Genomic DNA, 16,769 nt, shown 5'->3' with positions numbered 1-16,769 from the left:
AATATATTAAGTGTTCTTCAAGAACAAACGACGATATTCTCATATCGCGTAGGAAAGTAATACAAAGCAATAAGACCTGCTGTTGGAGACAGCAAATCGACGTAAAAAAAAAATAATTTTCAATGAAAAGAGCAATATGAGCCGGAACTGGGGGCGAATAAATGTAGACATGCTAATAAATCCATCACCGCTAAGAAGAGTAGAAATACGATTATCTTTTTATAGGAACTAATTTTATTTCCTGTTAAATAAAAAATCTAGTTCTATTACACCTTTCAAAAACATCATTTATGAGAAATTTTACGGCTAAAGAATATTTGTGAAAATAAAAACTGATTATTTTGCTAAAGTCTGTGAGCGGCTATGGACCTTGAACAAAACTCAGATCACATAAATTTACGAGTGTTATAGAAAAAAACCTAAATAGGATGATGGGGTATTTAATTTAATAGTTAAAAATATTTTGTTTCTTTGCGTACCACCGGTTGAGAATCGCTGATTTATGGCATTTTAAAAAAATTTGTATTGTTTGTTTATTTAGTTTGCTTGTATAAAATTATGTCTACAGCAGATTAATTGTAATTCATATTTTTATTTAACGATTCTAGGAATTCAGAAATATAACTCGGAGAGAATAAATAATCTGATTTTAGGAAGAAATAAAATAATAAATATACTGTATCAATAATGTAAAGAGAAATTAGGTTATTAAATTAGTAAATAATTGTCTCAAAGTAACGACTTATTTAATTTAATCAATCTTTCATATCAGAAGATTGATAAAGCAGAAGATTCTTAGTATTATTAGGTGTGTATTAAAATATATAATGCGATTTCTATTTCGAAAATATGTTATAAAAGCTTTATTAATCCCACGAAGAATTTGTGAAAACCTTGAACAGACTGGAGTTTTAAGAACATATCCGAAAGACGTTGAACTAGAACATACGCATATCCTTGTTTAAACACCTATTTTATCTTTAGAAACAAATACGCATTTTCGTGTTAAACTGAGTGAGTTCTCATTGAAGTTTAAACTCCTTGACCTTGATCTTCGGACCGCTGATTGAATTATTTAGAATGATTAGGTCACAAGACACAAAGTATGTGCTAACATTCTTTTGCAAATTTAGTATCGCAGACGTATGCTTACGCAGCATATTCTCATTCAATTATCAATTAAAAAAATAGAATAAATGTGAAACTAACAGCCGCATACAGACAGTATTTCCTGATATTAATCGAATTGTACATATGCTGGTACTTATAGATTTAGATAAGTCAAATACATTGTATTCCTAATTGACGTCTCACTAGAGGAATCTGAGAATATCATAAGAGTATACAAGAGCGGCTAACAAATGTAGTAAACAACGACAGTATATCAAAGGAACTGAATATATAATAAAGTAGATACATGATGTTTAAAACGCATTCAGGGGCGGTGTATAAAAGAATTTAAACTGTGGTAAAATTTTGCATGAAATGTAACTTATGAACCCTAGAACACAAATTGATACTTGTAAAAAACTAGAGTGAAATCTTGAATTTTGAGGGTCTGTACAGATGTGCATTGTAATACATTTTTTTCATATAGCTGTCGATTTTTAATTTTTGTCTTTAAATATATTTTTGCGTGCTTTTGATGTGTGTCAATAGGAATGGATGCTTGAATATAGCTATATATGTCTAAAGTTAAAAGCTCTAAAATTTTGCCAGAAATTTAAAATTTCAGAAATAAAATTTGTTTTTAGGCACATTGATGATGCCATCCAGTTGAATATAATTATATAAAAAGCTTTTGAAAGTTTGAACGAGAAAAATTAAAGTTTTATAGTATAGGAAAGTTATATTTTGTGCTTTAGATAATATATATAAAATGAACGTGCTTGCTTCCTGCTATGATACCTGCTATTCGATTATCGGACCTCGTAAGTACTAATTTTTAATTTTTTGTAAACAAGGTTGTAATATATCATTTTTTTCACGAAGAAAAGCGGTTAAATAATTTTATTATTTGATACACTCCAAAGCCCTTGTTTCGATTTTCAGCTGCTAGAGGGACCCTTTTAATTTTTCGGTAAATTTAACCCTTTTTAACTTTTCGATAAATCGGGTAGTAATGTATATTTTTCCTCGGGAAGAATATCTCTTCAATAGAGGTAAAGTACTAACACACCTCGAAGCCTTTTATTTTTATTATTGTCAGACCCATGGAACCTGTAGAATCAATGGATTTTTTTCCTTCCAAAGAATGCTCTGCGTTTAAAACTTCCAAAGAAATGCTCTGCGTTTAAAACTTCCAAAGAAAAATGTTCTGGGTAAAGCGGTTTCCGATTTTTTTATTCGGAAACCGCCTTACCCAGAACTTGTATCGTTACCTAAGGAAAAAATTTCTCTTGTGTTCCTTAGTCTCTGATCTGAAATTAACAAAGACGATACTCCTGAAGCATGAAAGTATGCTTTAAAATAAGCAGATTTTTCCATTCTACTTCCAGGTTAAAACAGACGGACATAACTTCCATTCATGTTTCCCGTGTTTGTAAGTGAGCTTCCCTTTCTCTATAATCTCATTACAACCCCACTGTACCATGAATTACCTCTTTTCATTTTCGCTACTTTCTAGGGTTTTGGAAAATACGGTGACTTCTGGGGCTAACATGCCACAGTTAGGCCCTACAATTGTGTAACATCTTGATGCCAGACGAAAATTTTGAAAGCCATGAGTTTTTCTCAGGGAAAAGGGTGAAGTGGTGAAATGAAAATTTTAGCTAAACAGAGATGAATAAAAACTCGGCTGAAGTCAGCAAAGTATAAAAAGAAATCAAGATACTTTTATTCCTTCATAGCACAGAGTCATTAAACTCCACATTCCCCATGAACGTAATATTTAATCCTAAACAACTAGTAAATTAGCCATAAAAACTGTATCATATTACTTCATAAACAATTATAATATAATTAAATTCTGTCAGCCCACAGAGTATAGGAGAAGCCTGGTGCTGCCATGTATCGCAAGGTACCCTCAGTATAGGTGCTGGTATATTTTATATACCGATATTAAAATTGTATAAATAATCTTTTACTAACTAGTATTGATTGAAATGCGGTAAATATATAAAGTTCAGCATGTTTACTTCATATATTTGAAGATTTTGAATTTTCTCCCCTCCCCTCCAATATAATTTATGTATCTTCAAACATCATACCTTTGAACGAGATATATTCATTTCATAACTGCAAAACATTGAGCATTCGTAGCCATTTAGAATTAAAAGGAAACACTAGAAACTCAAGATTACAACTTTTGCTACAGAAGAATTAACATTTATTAAGAGGTTGAAAAATTGACAGACTTCCTTTAAAGGGTTAAACATAACAATTTATAAACTGGTATTAAAAAAGATTAAAATTGAATTTTAGAGTTTTCTCTTTAATTTCAGAGCTTAATCTAAATTTAAAATTAAAAATTAACTGGAAAGGAAGTTTAATTTTACATATTTATGTATTTTTACTTTAGTGCTTACTGGTGGCCCGTGGATAAGACCGCTGACATACTGGTTGTTCGACCTGGATTTGAAGCCCGGCAAATGGGGTGGCTAATATTTTCCCTTATATGTAAAGAACTAGTTGCCCTACAGCAGTGGTTCTCAATCTATTGTACTCCATTCATCCCTTTTATGATTGCTAAAAAAATCATTTCAATCTTTCCAAAACTCAAAAAATACATGCACATTTATTTAGATTTAGATGATTTTAAAAAAAGTCAGGCTGATCACTTTTCAGAAAAGTTAGGATGACAGGGGGAACCCTTCAGTAACTAGGCAATTCCTCAGAGAGGAGAATTCTTCCCTAGTTGAAAAGCCTCGTCTTCGAGAGAGCATTCAAGAACAGTATCCGTCCCCTTTGAATAGCTAACCCTCGCATGCTTTTCCATATTTACTCAAAAAATAAAACACATGTTTTTACTTCATTTTAAAACTAGCTGAAATATCCGTTCTACGTCCGGGTGGAGAAAAACTTTTATTAAATCTTCAAAGGCTTATTTTAAACGCAAGAGGCACTACTTAAAACATAAAAACTGACAGAACGCTTATTTCTATGGACTGGGATAAAAAGAACGGCCGCACCGAAATCTACGCAAACTTCTACTTGTTTCCGTCACAGCTGACTGATATCATTATGAAATTCTGCGACCTCTTGTGCTTCGTTTTATCGCTGCAGTGGGTACCGACGCGATATTAATGGACAATAACGCTCGCCCGCATACAGCTGGAGTACAGTGGAGTCATCTGGAGAGGGAAACCATTCCATACCTGCCGTGGCCTGTTAGACCGCCGGAGCTCAATTTCATAGAGTATGTGTGGGATTTGTTAGGACGACGGATGGTTGCAGTGCGCCGGGCCGTTGGCACTGGGGTTTATCTGAGTTGCTGCTGCTTCGAAATAACCAAATTTGTCTACAGTGACGCCCGAACTAAAAGGATGGTGGATGACGATTCTCCACCCCCAGGATTTGGCGACTGGGTCCCCTTATCCCCAGTCTCCCTTTAAAAGGGGTAGTATATAAGGTATTTCACCAGCCTTCTTAGCACGCCTTCGTAGTGTAGTGGTCAACACGCTAGGCGCGTATTCGAGAGCCCCGTGGTTCGAGTCCCGGCGAAGGCGTTGCTCATTTTTCATCTCTCCTGCTTCGAAATAACCTAATGTCTCTACAAAATAAGCGACTATTGAAGTTGAGGAATGGGAACAAATGAGATTCCTGACGCTCTTTTTCGCTTTTTATACTACAATAATTTTAATCCTATATGAGCTAAATCTCTCTAGAATTTCCTATTTCGATTTTTCTTTCTTGAACTAACTTTCCGCATACATTCAATCAATAGATATAGTCATCCAAATGACCATTAGTTACTGATGATCGTTTGGATGACAAATTTTAAGGCTGTTCAAAGCACTGAAAACCTGTGCGTAACCCCGTTAAATTCCTTAATTTTAGATTTTGAAGCACTTGATGAATGTTGCTCTTATAATCCTCTGTATCTGCAATTCAGGACAATGTTTTGAGATGGCGGAAAACGGAATCTCCTGACAATAACCACCTGTTGCTTTACGATGTTCTTTTCACGAGCGCCAAAATTTATTAACGTAGTTCACACATAGTTGCATATTCAGATCTCTTGATAGTAAAGTATTAGCAGAAGGTAATATATATATTATGCAGATAGCATTTATATCAGATCCATGGCTGAAGAATTCGAAATGCAAAAAATCGATCATGCATACATAAACATTTTCAACGATTATTCAGATTCAAAAGATGGTCATGATCTCAACAATGTTTAGAAAATTTAATAAATAACAAATGAATTTTTCTACTTCCGGGAAACTACTCAAATTAATTTTAAATAGAGAAGTGGAAATTCATAGCATATTGTTACGGATTTCGTATTTAAATAGCTAATGTTTGTTGAATTATAAATTAAACTGTTTTATTCCTCGTGCAGTGCAGCGCGTGACGAATATTAAAGGAAAGCTAAGCGGGGAAGTTAAAAATACAGGAGCACGTGCATTTAGCATTTAAATAAATAAATAAATATCTCTTTTTGATTTTGAGAAAGTTTCAGAAAATTCTCGCACGGGATTCAAAAATGTTATACAAAGGAGGAAAACCTCTCAATTCGATCATTAATTAGTTTGTTGTTGTTTGCTTAGAAAACTGCTCTTGTTAACTGTAGCGAATTCGCGGATTACTTTCTTTAGCTGTTTTGAATTAAGTTTTCTTGAACGTTTGAGTAGTTAAAAGATAACTACTGTGAGATGTTGTAATATTGCACGAATATCTGAGAAAATTAAAGTATTGTGTTTTATTTATTTGTGATAATAATATATCTTATTCATTTTTCATCGGACTTGTGCATTCAATTCCAAATGAACCCGTTATCATATTGTTGCGTACGCACGCAACAATATGATAACATGATTTAATTTTTCATGAGAATAATCAGATTAACAACTCTGACATAAAAGGCAGAACTAAGGTATTAAATTAGCACAGAAATAATGTTGCCATGTCTACTATTATTATTACCTATGTTATAATGAACATGTTATGTGAAATCGGTGTTCCATTTGGCATAGGTCACTGGTTAACAGTTGTAGACATAGGCGGATCTCTGCAAAATATTGGGATTCTGAAAATAAAAATACAAGAACACTAAATTTATATATAGAAGTTCCCGAAAAAAATCATGAAAAAATCCTTTGAATAAAAAAAGTAACGAAGCAAATAAGAGACTGGATTTTTATATTTATCTGATGACAGTAAGACATGCAACGGCTATTTTTGCCTATGGGAAGGGATGCATTCGTGGATTATCTTTCTAAAGGAAACTGTTTCTTATTCACGTTCTACATAAGAACAGCCATAAAAGCCCGCGTGCTCCGGTAATCCAAACGGGTCAAATTACTTAAAATTTTGTCTTATCTGCTCGGTCACTGGGAGATCTAAACATATAAAGAAACTGAAGACAAGTTCCAGCTAGAAGAAAACTATGCAAATAGTTAAAAAACCATATCAAAATGTTAAATTTCATTTTTATGAATTATTATTGTAGGATCGGTACTTACTGTCTAGGAATATAATATCTGTAAACTTACTTCTTAGGTGGCTGTCTAGGGGCTAATAAGCTAGTCCGATTTATGGAAAACTCGATAATTTAATGAAACATGAATAGTTGCTACAGACTACAAAATGATTACATGTGTAGAAGGAAATAGATGATATTTACAGATGAAGAGAATCGACCGTCTTTTACATGCAAACATCTTTCAGTTGCATCATCGTCTTAATGGCGGAATCGTCTGACTCCTATCATCGGAAAAGTAAGATTTATTCTCACAGCTTGTTGCGTCATCTCACAGCTTGTCTCACAGCTTGTCCGATTATAATGAACGATGCCATCCCACATTATGTTTTTTACAAAGTTATATTTTACTTCGTTTCCCTGTTTGGATTAAATCTTGAAACCAGGTTTTGATTTTTTTGCGAACCGGACTTTTTTGAAACTTTTCACATACTGTACTGCTATGACTGTACTCTATTCAAAAAAAAAAAAAAAAAAAAAAAAAAAAAAAAATCTGAAATGTTTCAGATTTTAAATTACGTCCAAAGGGGCGTTTTTTTAACATTTTGTGTGTTACCTTTCTTTATTAAATATCATGTTCCTCGCACTTAAACCATAAGATCCAGTGCAACAGCAATATCGCAAAATAGTTTTAAAACGAGCATATCTTTAGAATTTCCGATACAGAGACTCACGCGCTGGAGATAAAAATGTTTTTTCTGCACAACGTTGCCATTGCTCGCTTTGAAATCCTTGAGTTTATTAATCAAAAATTCGTCAAAGTTTTAAAAAATAGGAAATCGATCATAAAACAAATTTCAAATTTCAAATTTGGTCTTCCACATGCTCATATTCGTTGGAGGATTACGTTATTCAAAATTCGATGACTCTATGTACCGTTGTTTTATCACAATACGAGAAATATACATACATTTATGCAGATTTTTCATTATTTAATTTCTTCAAATATAATGCAGGACTCTAACATTTTGTGGCAACAGTTTGAAAAGTGAACCGACATTTATGAGTCCGACGCAAAATGCCAAAACGAAACTAATAGTCCTTCGAGATTCAAATCCCTTTGGACTAAAAAAAAAAAGGTTTAAAATTCGAAGCAGTTTTATTATTATTTAGTATTGATATTTTCTCTCATAACATTATTTTAATCGTCAAAAAATTTTGATCTCTGTAACATTAGGTAGAGAGGAAAAAATTTCACATGAGTTGTTTTGGAATTTCCAAACTAGTTTACCAAATTTTGGCGGTTTGATAAAAATCATTCAGTTTTGTTTTTTTTTTTTTTTTTTTTTTTTTTTCCCATCACATTGGTAAATAGTAATTGATTTCCGGATCGAAATATTTGATTCTTCCTTTTTTAGAAAAGTATAATTTTAAGTGATAGACATCTAAATTACACAAAAGTTTTAATTTCGGCTTGGTTGGAAGAGTTTTCGGCGTTTTAAAATATTATAAAGATTGTTCGTATTTTTCTTTATATAATGTGCAGCGGGTTAGAGAAATGTATGCTGCAATTAGATATTTTTTATTAACGAAGCGTTTTCTCAAACAGGTCAGCAGTTAATGCTTACGGATTAAATTTTAGTTGAAATGAAATAGTTTGGTTTATTGATGTGAAATTTGAAAAGGAAAATTTTCCTACTAAAATTAAGGGGTCTGAAGCTAAAATTAAATTTTTAAATTTTAGTAATTTACCGTTGTTGAACAGTAGATAATAGCGTTTTTCTGCCGAAAATCATGGTTCCGCGTGCGGTTTCTGAATGGTATTCATCCCCACACGATAGCGAAATTCGGCGCCGCGGTTAAAACGGAGCAGCTGCTTAAAGAAGGTACAGAAAAAGATTCCTCAATAACTCCTTTTGAACAGTTGCTCCGTTTCCGCTTGCATCACCGCAAATGAAATGTAAATCATGAAGTTTCACTTTCGTGCAGCGATGCATACCACTAGAAAAGCAAAAGGGGAGTAACAATTTACGCCAGCAGTGCTTTTACTTAGAGCTTAACAACGCCATTTCTCCGCGCATATTTCCATTACAGAATCTACTTATTCCAGTTCGGCTACCTGCCTTTACACGAAAGTTTTGCGAGATATTTTTATCACCTTGTATATACTATATGTGTAGTATAAAGTTTAGTGAACGGTGATGCACTTCAAATCGTTGTCTGACAGCAATCTCTTCCTTTTACATTCTCTTTAATTTTTATTACAATTAAAGCACATTAATCAGTCCTATTGCTTCAATTGTATTTTTTCAATGCGTGTTTTCTAGCAGGCATTGAATCTTAAATTTTTCTTTGCATCTTAAATTTTCTTTGGCGGAAACTTGGAAGAAAATTTCTTTAAAAAATCAATCAATCTATTGCTGATAATAATAATATGCACATTAAAACAAAATTATATAAGTGCTGTAATACACCAAAACAGGGGGAAGAAAAGATGTTGGTAATTACCTTGTTACATTTAGTTCTGTTTCTTACTGTTAACTTCAAAACATGGTATGGGTGTGGATTAAATCCAGGACCAGCTCTAAGCATTTTGCCGCCTAGTACGATCTTCGCGGGTCCTAAGTTCTGCTACTCGATTCTTCCATAAATTCTGAAAGTTTTGACGCTCCTAAATTCCACTGGTTAGTGCATGCCCTAAATTCTAAAAACTCTGCCATCCTAAATTTTCTTGCTTGCTTCTTCGCTTGATTCTAAAATTTTTGCTGCCCATAAATTCTGCTGTTCGGTCGTGTTTGGCGCTGGCCGTGATTGAATCTAGTAAACACCTTTATACTCGCATATTTTTCATCCATACAATGGTTTCGACTAAGTAAATCATTTAATTTTATTCCAAAATTACCAAGTTTTACAACTATTTTCCGACTTCAGTTTTGAATTGTTAATCGCCAGAAGTATGCATGTATTTTTAGATTGTTTAATAAAAAATCAAACAATATGAACCGATTACTGCCTACGATAGAAGGTCCAGACTTTAGCCTATGTTTTAGAAGTGACTAGATTTCTCATGACTCTGCGTGTCTCTCGCATAAAAAGAAAATGACCGTAATGTTAACTAGGCAACACTGAAAGCTCGCTGTACTTAGGACTGTGTTAAGGGGACGGTGGACTTTAAAATAGCTAAAAATTAACCAAAATATTGAATTTGTCTTTTTACTCTCATAACATATCATACACGTAACTACATCGTATGCAAAGAACAGAGTTCAAATAATCTTTTTTTAAAGAAGTTACAAGCATTTAAAATGTGTAAAAAACGTAAATTAGACCCTCTACTTCAGCAACTAGACCCTCTACTTCAGCAGAAAAAAATTTTTGCTCTTGAGAAAGAGGAATTTTTAGAAACATAGCTGAAGCTTTGGCTGATGTTAGATATAACTAAGCTTTGAAATGAAGCATCAGGTGAATTCGGCATCAGGCAATGGATTTTTAAATGCCTAAATTAAGCTTTGATAAAGAAGCAAATTTGAAAAACATGGTTTCTATAAGTTCCTTTCAGAGGGAAACTGCAGGAGGATGTTAATTTTAAGCAGCATTTCTTTCTCTACGTAATCAAAATTTGTTTAATCAATTCATATATTCCCGTGTACGTGTAGCAAATTATGAAAGTTTGTTTACTATTCAGTTCAGTCGGTATGGAAAAGAGCGCAAGGGCTATCTGGCTGAGCAAATAAAGGCCTTATACCCTCGGATCCATTACCTTCCTCAAGCAAAGAGATGTCTTTGCGAAGGACTTTCTAACAGAAAAAAATAATGGCTCATATTGAGGTTACAAGTGGAGAAGAACCACAAAAAAGATTATGTAGTCTGTTCATCGCAGAATCCGAACTGGTGTCGAACTAAAATTGTTCAACAAATTTATCCAAGCGACTATTTCTCAAGGGAGAATTGTACAAGAAAAATGTCAATTTTTTATATAAGGATTAAGTAGAATATTTCTCTTCCAACGCCTACATGTGTTTTTTCGTGGTTTTTCGCATGTGTAACGTGTGTACGAGCCGGTTTCCCTTAGAATGCCCTCCACGAAGCATCCCACCCCTTACGCAGATAGCCCTTGAGTGCTTAGATGTAATCAAATAAAATTTAACCCCCCTTCGCACACTGCAGGGAGGTGGAAATAGCGGTTCGTCCTGAGCAGCATAATTTTAGGTGTGGCATTTTCCGAATGGAATATTGTATAGAGGTAAGTCATGCAGATCTTCGAGGAAGGTGAAGAATAATGAAATTCTAAATTGCCATCGGAATAAAATTATATAAAAAAAAAAAAATAGTTTTTGTTCTAAATGAAGTTTTCAAGGTACCCACTACGAGATTTCACTCTTTTTTTTTTTTTTTTTTTTTTTTTTTGTTGTTGTTGTTATTTATGATACTGTGTCTCAAGTAATACCATGGTTAGGAAGTTAACAGTTCTTGTTTTACTCCGTCGAACGTTTGAATGAAAATTATGAATATTAACTAAATTACAATCACGATGACATTAATACGGAAGAATTTCTTGTTAAGAGGAATTTCAATCTTTTATAATTTTACTTCCGTTATCCCAAGGAAAAACAGAAATCAGAAATGTGGAAGGTAGTCCTTTTGAATTTTTGCAATTTATTTTAAAGCACGATCTATTGTACATCTAAATATTGTAATACTACTGGGAATTTTAGTCTAAATTGCTGTAAATGTTGATATTTTTTAGAAGTGTTTTCTAAGTAAAAGTACTTTTAAAACTACAAATCTTTACTCTGCATTTAAGAAATCTTTCTGAAATGTCTACATAGCAGCAACATGAGCAGTCAAATAGATTTTTACAATACCATCGCGAAGAAACAAAACAAAACAAAAAAAAACAAAAAAAAAACAAAAAAAAAAAAAAAAAAAGATTAATTTTTAAATGTTGGAATTAGTTGCAAGTTTTCTTTCAAAAATAAAACGCAGTTTTAATTTATTTCCCTTCGGGTAATTCTGAACTTTTTCTTAAATTATTTTTTTGTATATCAAGAGCGGCGGAAAATTCAGGGATCGCCCCAGGAAAAACCCAGAGACCTCCCAGGCGGCTTATGTTCTAGGTACGCCACTGCCTTCGAGTAATTTCTCAACTAGTTTTTTCAGCTTATGATTCAGAAACTTCTGATTTATGGTGGCAATGTAAAATGTTCGAAATTACTTTAAGTAAAAAGAATACTATTGAAAGTGACAAGTTCTTTTGAAATAAATAATATGCTAATATTAGTGTCTCCCTGCTTTGAATGTGCTATATTTATCGTTTAAGCCGTTGCTTCAGAAACACCTTGTACTTTTTCCGAATTTCAAAAAACAATTTAGTAAAAAAAAAAAAAACAGATGAAATAAGCGAGTAAATACATATATATCAGTGTTGACTGTTGGCCACGGCTGTGTTCTTGTCTTTTGTGCCTGTGTTATCGTTTAAGTAAGAATAGTGAAACCTCAGATCCTGAAAGCTTTAACAATATACTAGTTCGCTACCAAATTATGTGAATAAAAAACGCCTCAGACGAAGTAAAGTGTCTCGAATTTCGAACACTAAAGTTGATAACATATGATTCTCAAAATTATTTTGTCTCAACCTATGCTACATAATTCATACTCCGGAACATCTAAAAATATAATTTTAATGGTCTTTATTTCTTAATTCTCATTAATGAAGCCTGGGAAAAAATGAATTACAGACTGATGAATTTGACCTGGCTGAAGTTATAGCCAGATTCCAATGCAGCTGACACTTTGAGCTCTTTGAAAAAGAGTATTTTTTTATTTATTTAAGATACTGATGATGTGTTGATTAGCTACTCTTGATTTAGATCTGCCGCTGTATCTTAAGTAAACTCATGGACTAGGAAGTTAACAGTGAAGACGCGGAGAAGCTAGTACAGATGGACCATGAAAATGAGCTGAACAAATAAGGACAACAACAGAAGCAAAAGAACGCCTGTAGAAGAAATGTCTTCAAACGAAGAGAAAGAAAACAATTATTTTAGTTTCGCTGATCAGTGAAATTTATGCAAAATGGAATAACATGCAGTTTTCGAGTATCAATATTTCCTTGATAAAGTAGTAGCAACCTACAGCATAAACATTTTCAATGACAATTGCATGTCTCTCTTCAGAAACCTTAAAAAGCTCTTCACGAAGGCATTCTTTCTCTTAGACAACTGGCCCTGGTGAGCTTTGCTGTAATAAACCAAACCACTTTAGAAACATATCATTAAAACGTAGGCAACAAAGAATCACACTGCACAATTTTTTATTAAAACGAAGACTCGGTGAGTGTCAGGTATAAAGAAAAGGTACAAGAAGATGCCGCCTTAAGACCTGTTGTTTTTATGAAAGGAATTTTACCGTCTGAACACCTCTTCGTACAAGTACAGTAAAATTAAATGCTTGTTTTTTTTTTATTTATTTATTTACCGATTTCTACTGGTTTTAGGTTATGAACTTGCGGAAAAAGCCTTGTCGTAAAATTTTAAATAAGCCATCACAGGTGTTCCAAGAACAAATTAATCCATTTTATATTAATTCCTATGGAGAAAACTGTTTTTGTTCACGAACAGCCTTCAGGAAGGAATTAAATTCGTGAACCGAGGTTTCACTGGATTTTCAATATAGTGTTTTTTAAGCGGCCAATAAAAAGTGCCTCTGAGGGTCCTGATATCCGACTCCTCATTAAATTCTGAAAATTTTTCTCTCGTAAATTCTACTACCCAGTACTCCATCTAAATTCTAAAAATTGTGCTACCTCTAAATTTTGTTGCTTGGTATTTCTCTAAATTCTAAAATTTTTGGAGCCCCTAAATTCTGCCGCTGGGTGCAGCTCAACTGCCTCTGCCTAAGAGAGCTCTTAGGTTTTAAAAAAATATGCCGCAGTCTAAATGAACTGATAATTTTTTCTCAATGGAAGTATCAAGTTGGCACATATAGCTTTCTTCTGAAAGCCGCCTGGCACGTGTTGTCCTTTAACAGAAAAGATTCCTCTACTTTCAAAATGAGTTTGAAACATTCTAATAATACTTAAATAAAACTCTTTTAGTATAAATCGTAGGTGAGCTTTACCTTCACAAAAAATAAACAAACGGTCCCCCAAATATATGAAAGAGATACGTGCCGTCTTAAACTCTTGCTGCTTTTCTACCCAACTTTATTTCAGCTTAAACGCCAACATTTGTGAACTTTTAACTAAGATCATTCACTTCATTCTACTCGATATGAATATCTTGGCGGGCAATCTTGTTATTGATTCAAGCTACGTCGATTTGTTTGCCTGATGTAGACCTTATCTCCTAAAACACGTGTTTATCCCATGAACATGCAACACGTTTGGTTTATGTGCATTTCAAAATTAACTGCTCAAGAATTAAGAATAATATTAAGACTTTCTGCTTGCTTAAATTGCTCTTTTAACGTTTTCAGTTCCTGGCAATTACCCATTCCATAAAACAATCTGCTCAATGTATCTCTATGTGATAGTATGCGCCAACTCCTTGTGCGGGTGCTGGATTGGCAGTTCCAATGGCTTACGAAGACGTCTTTTTTCATTAGAATTAGCGAACCGTGGGTGACTTTTTCCTCTATCGAACGAAATTCGGCTTTCGAAAAGCAACATGGCAGTTGATTTCTATGCAGGTTGTCTTGGAGGTAAGTTAACCTTTTTTTTTTTTTTTTTTTGGTTGTTATTATTTTGTCTTCTTCTGTGTTTCTTGCTTTTTGTTAACGTAGGCTTTTAGTGCTTGGCAAGTAGCTGGAATTTAATTCGAAATGATAAATACATAAATACTCTTGTTTAATTCCCTTTACTCTAAAATAATGCTGCGAAATATGTTATTTTAATGAAACTGTTACCGAGTTTAAAATAAGTAAGCAATTAAAGTACTGTTTCCACATTAGTTACAAATGTACCACTTAATTTACTTATTTTGTAGAATTAGGTAATAAGCATTTAATTGTTTATTTTCATAAGAAAAGTTTTTTAAAATTTACTGAATTATTGGTAAAGCACTAAAAAATTCGCTGCCTATGGCAGCAGGCTCGGAAAACATTTCAAGAATTTCTGAACTCTTTATCAACCCCTTCCACTTAAACATGTAGTTGTAATAGGTTTCTTTTTTAAAAAAAGCTGATGGGATTTTTATAAGCTGTTTATGTTTTTAAATTACCTACATATAATACATTTATGTCAATGAGAGGAATTATAATAAATTTTTATGGTTGATTGGTACTGCCAATGTGACGGGGTAGCTTAGTGACTTTTTTCAAGACTAAATCCGTGTGGCTCGAGATAATTGAATTTCACACTTGAATCTCTGAGGAATTTATGTCTAACTTATTTCCCTTTTTTACTAAGATGGAATTAGCGTGCACAAAGCAGGCTACAAACCATATACATGTTTTGAAGTGCTAGCAAAAGTGAAATTACCACTTCAGAAAGTTTAGAGTATTTTTTGTGCATTTACGTTTGTCCGAAAGTACTTTAAGGCCATATTTCTAAGAGTTTCTTAGCTTTAACATCAACTGACAATCAAATAAATTCCTTTTTTAAGTTATATTCCATGCCTTCAATTTCTGTTGAAACTGGCACTATAACCCAGTCTGGAGTATGCATGTTTTCTGAATCATCAAAGAGCAATTTAAAATCATTTCTATTGTTTTAAATATCCTCTGTGTATATTTTTAAGTCTTTATCTTTTATTTCCATCGACCCCCGATTTCGAATAGACCCTTCATGATGTGCCTTTGACTCTTGAGATTTACATCAACCACCTTGAAGTCCCTGGCCAAGAGATGCTTTTGCGAAGATTACTACAGAAAATGGGCTCATATTTAGACTTGTAAAAGCGAAAAACTATTAAAAGAAACCTTGCAGCAATCTGGTTCCGCTAACGGAAATCCGATCTGAAATAATTCATTTCTAATTAGCTGTGAAATAGTTAGCTTACATTGCATAAAGTAACTTACTCGGTGAATTTCATGACAAAAATTTTTCATGCATATTTTTACATATGAAGTCTCTCGTTTCAAATAGCAAATCATTAACTTTTATTATTGTTGCATTTTCAAACACGCTTAAAATCATTTTGAATAAGCAATTCCTCTTCTCTCTTCCTCATTTCTTTTTTATCAGCAACTATTTTTCACACTTTAAAATCTTCTTTAGAACACCTATAGTTGAAAAGACTAAAAACATATGACTGTAGAAAGAAAAAATTTATTGAAAAAAGTAATAATTTATTTTTCAAAAAAAAAATGTATACCAAAGACTTGTAAAAAGAAAGAAATTTACCAAAGATATTTGTTAAACATTAGTTTAAAATTTCAAATATTATTTAAAAGCAATAATAAATTATGTAGTTTTATGTTTGCTTTTGTTCATTTTACGAATAATAATTACTTTTTTTAGGTTGTGCTGGTGTACTAGTTGGTCATCCTTTTGATACTGTTAAGGTATTTTTCTCATTTTATATAACTACTGATAAATTCCTAAATATTAAAAAGCAAAAAAAGCAAATGACTGCTGCAGTTGAGTGAATTTAGCCATATAAAATTTTACGTGTTTCCTAACTGTGTACAGAAAGAGAAAATATTTATAACGTACTATGTTCTTTTTGTAACATTAATATCATAAAGTCAGGACATATTATTTTTAAAAATAAGTTTCCTAGTGATATTTTACAAAACTAGTAAGAGTTTAAAGCAAATAAATAATTTTAGAGGGAAAGCATGCGACACATGCAATTTAAAATCAATGGTCTGCATTTTAATTTAAATATCTGGAAACTTTACTAACGCAATTTACGTACAATGGCTGACATTTGCTTTCGGACATTTGTATTTTGGAAATTCATTATTTATTTGCATAGATCTTGCACTAAATATTAAAATACAAACAGATAGTTTTTTCGAATGAATTTTTCTCTATTTTAAGCCTTGCTTATTACAAAATAAATATCGTCAAAATATTCCTTGTAATAAAATAATTTATTCACGAATGTTACCCAGTAACTCGTATAATAATCCAATTTTGTTGAGATGTTTCAGCAGATGATGCTTCTTGTGAGAATTTTTGTTTTAAGTGAAAATATATCACAAGAACCATCTTCTGCACTTATAAATTATTATTTAT

At 32.7% G+C, this 16,769-nt stretch overlaps 1 protein-coding gene across 5 annotated transcripts in view; it reads left to right on the top strand.

Annotated features, from left to right (window-relative positions):
• LOC118205593 (mitochondrial basic amino acids transporter) overlaps positions 1-16,769 on the top strand; it is a 71,824-nt gene that overhangs the window by 46,545 nt on the left and 8,510 nt on the right. For 4 of the 5 annotated variants that reach the window (XM_085812968.1, XM_085812969.1, XM_085812967.1 and 1 more), the window contains 2 exons: positions 14,063-14,287; positions 16,047-16,090. In XM_085812968.1, the coding sequence (XP_085669094.1) occupies positions 14,254-14,287; positions 16,047-16,090 (78 nt within the window). In that variant the 5' untranslated portion in view covers positions 14,063-14,253. Of the gene's footprint in view, positions 1-6,664; positions 6,885-14,062; positions 14,288-16,046; positions 16,091-16,769 lie in introns of those variants that run through there. The other variant, XM_085812970.1, reaches the window with a different exon arrangement.

This window comes from Stegodyphus dumicola, chromosome 3 (assembly GCF_044657685.1).
Source record: "Stegodyphus dumicola isolate Sdum_Otavi_A_Nest chromosome 3, ASM4465768v1".
Taxonomy (NCBI): Eukaryota; Metazoa; Arthropoda; class Arachnida; order Araneae; family Eresidae; genus Stegodyphus; species Stegodyphus dumicola.
Note: the sequence above shows the minus strand (reverse complement) of the source record. Positions and strands in the feature narration are given on the sequence as shown.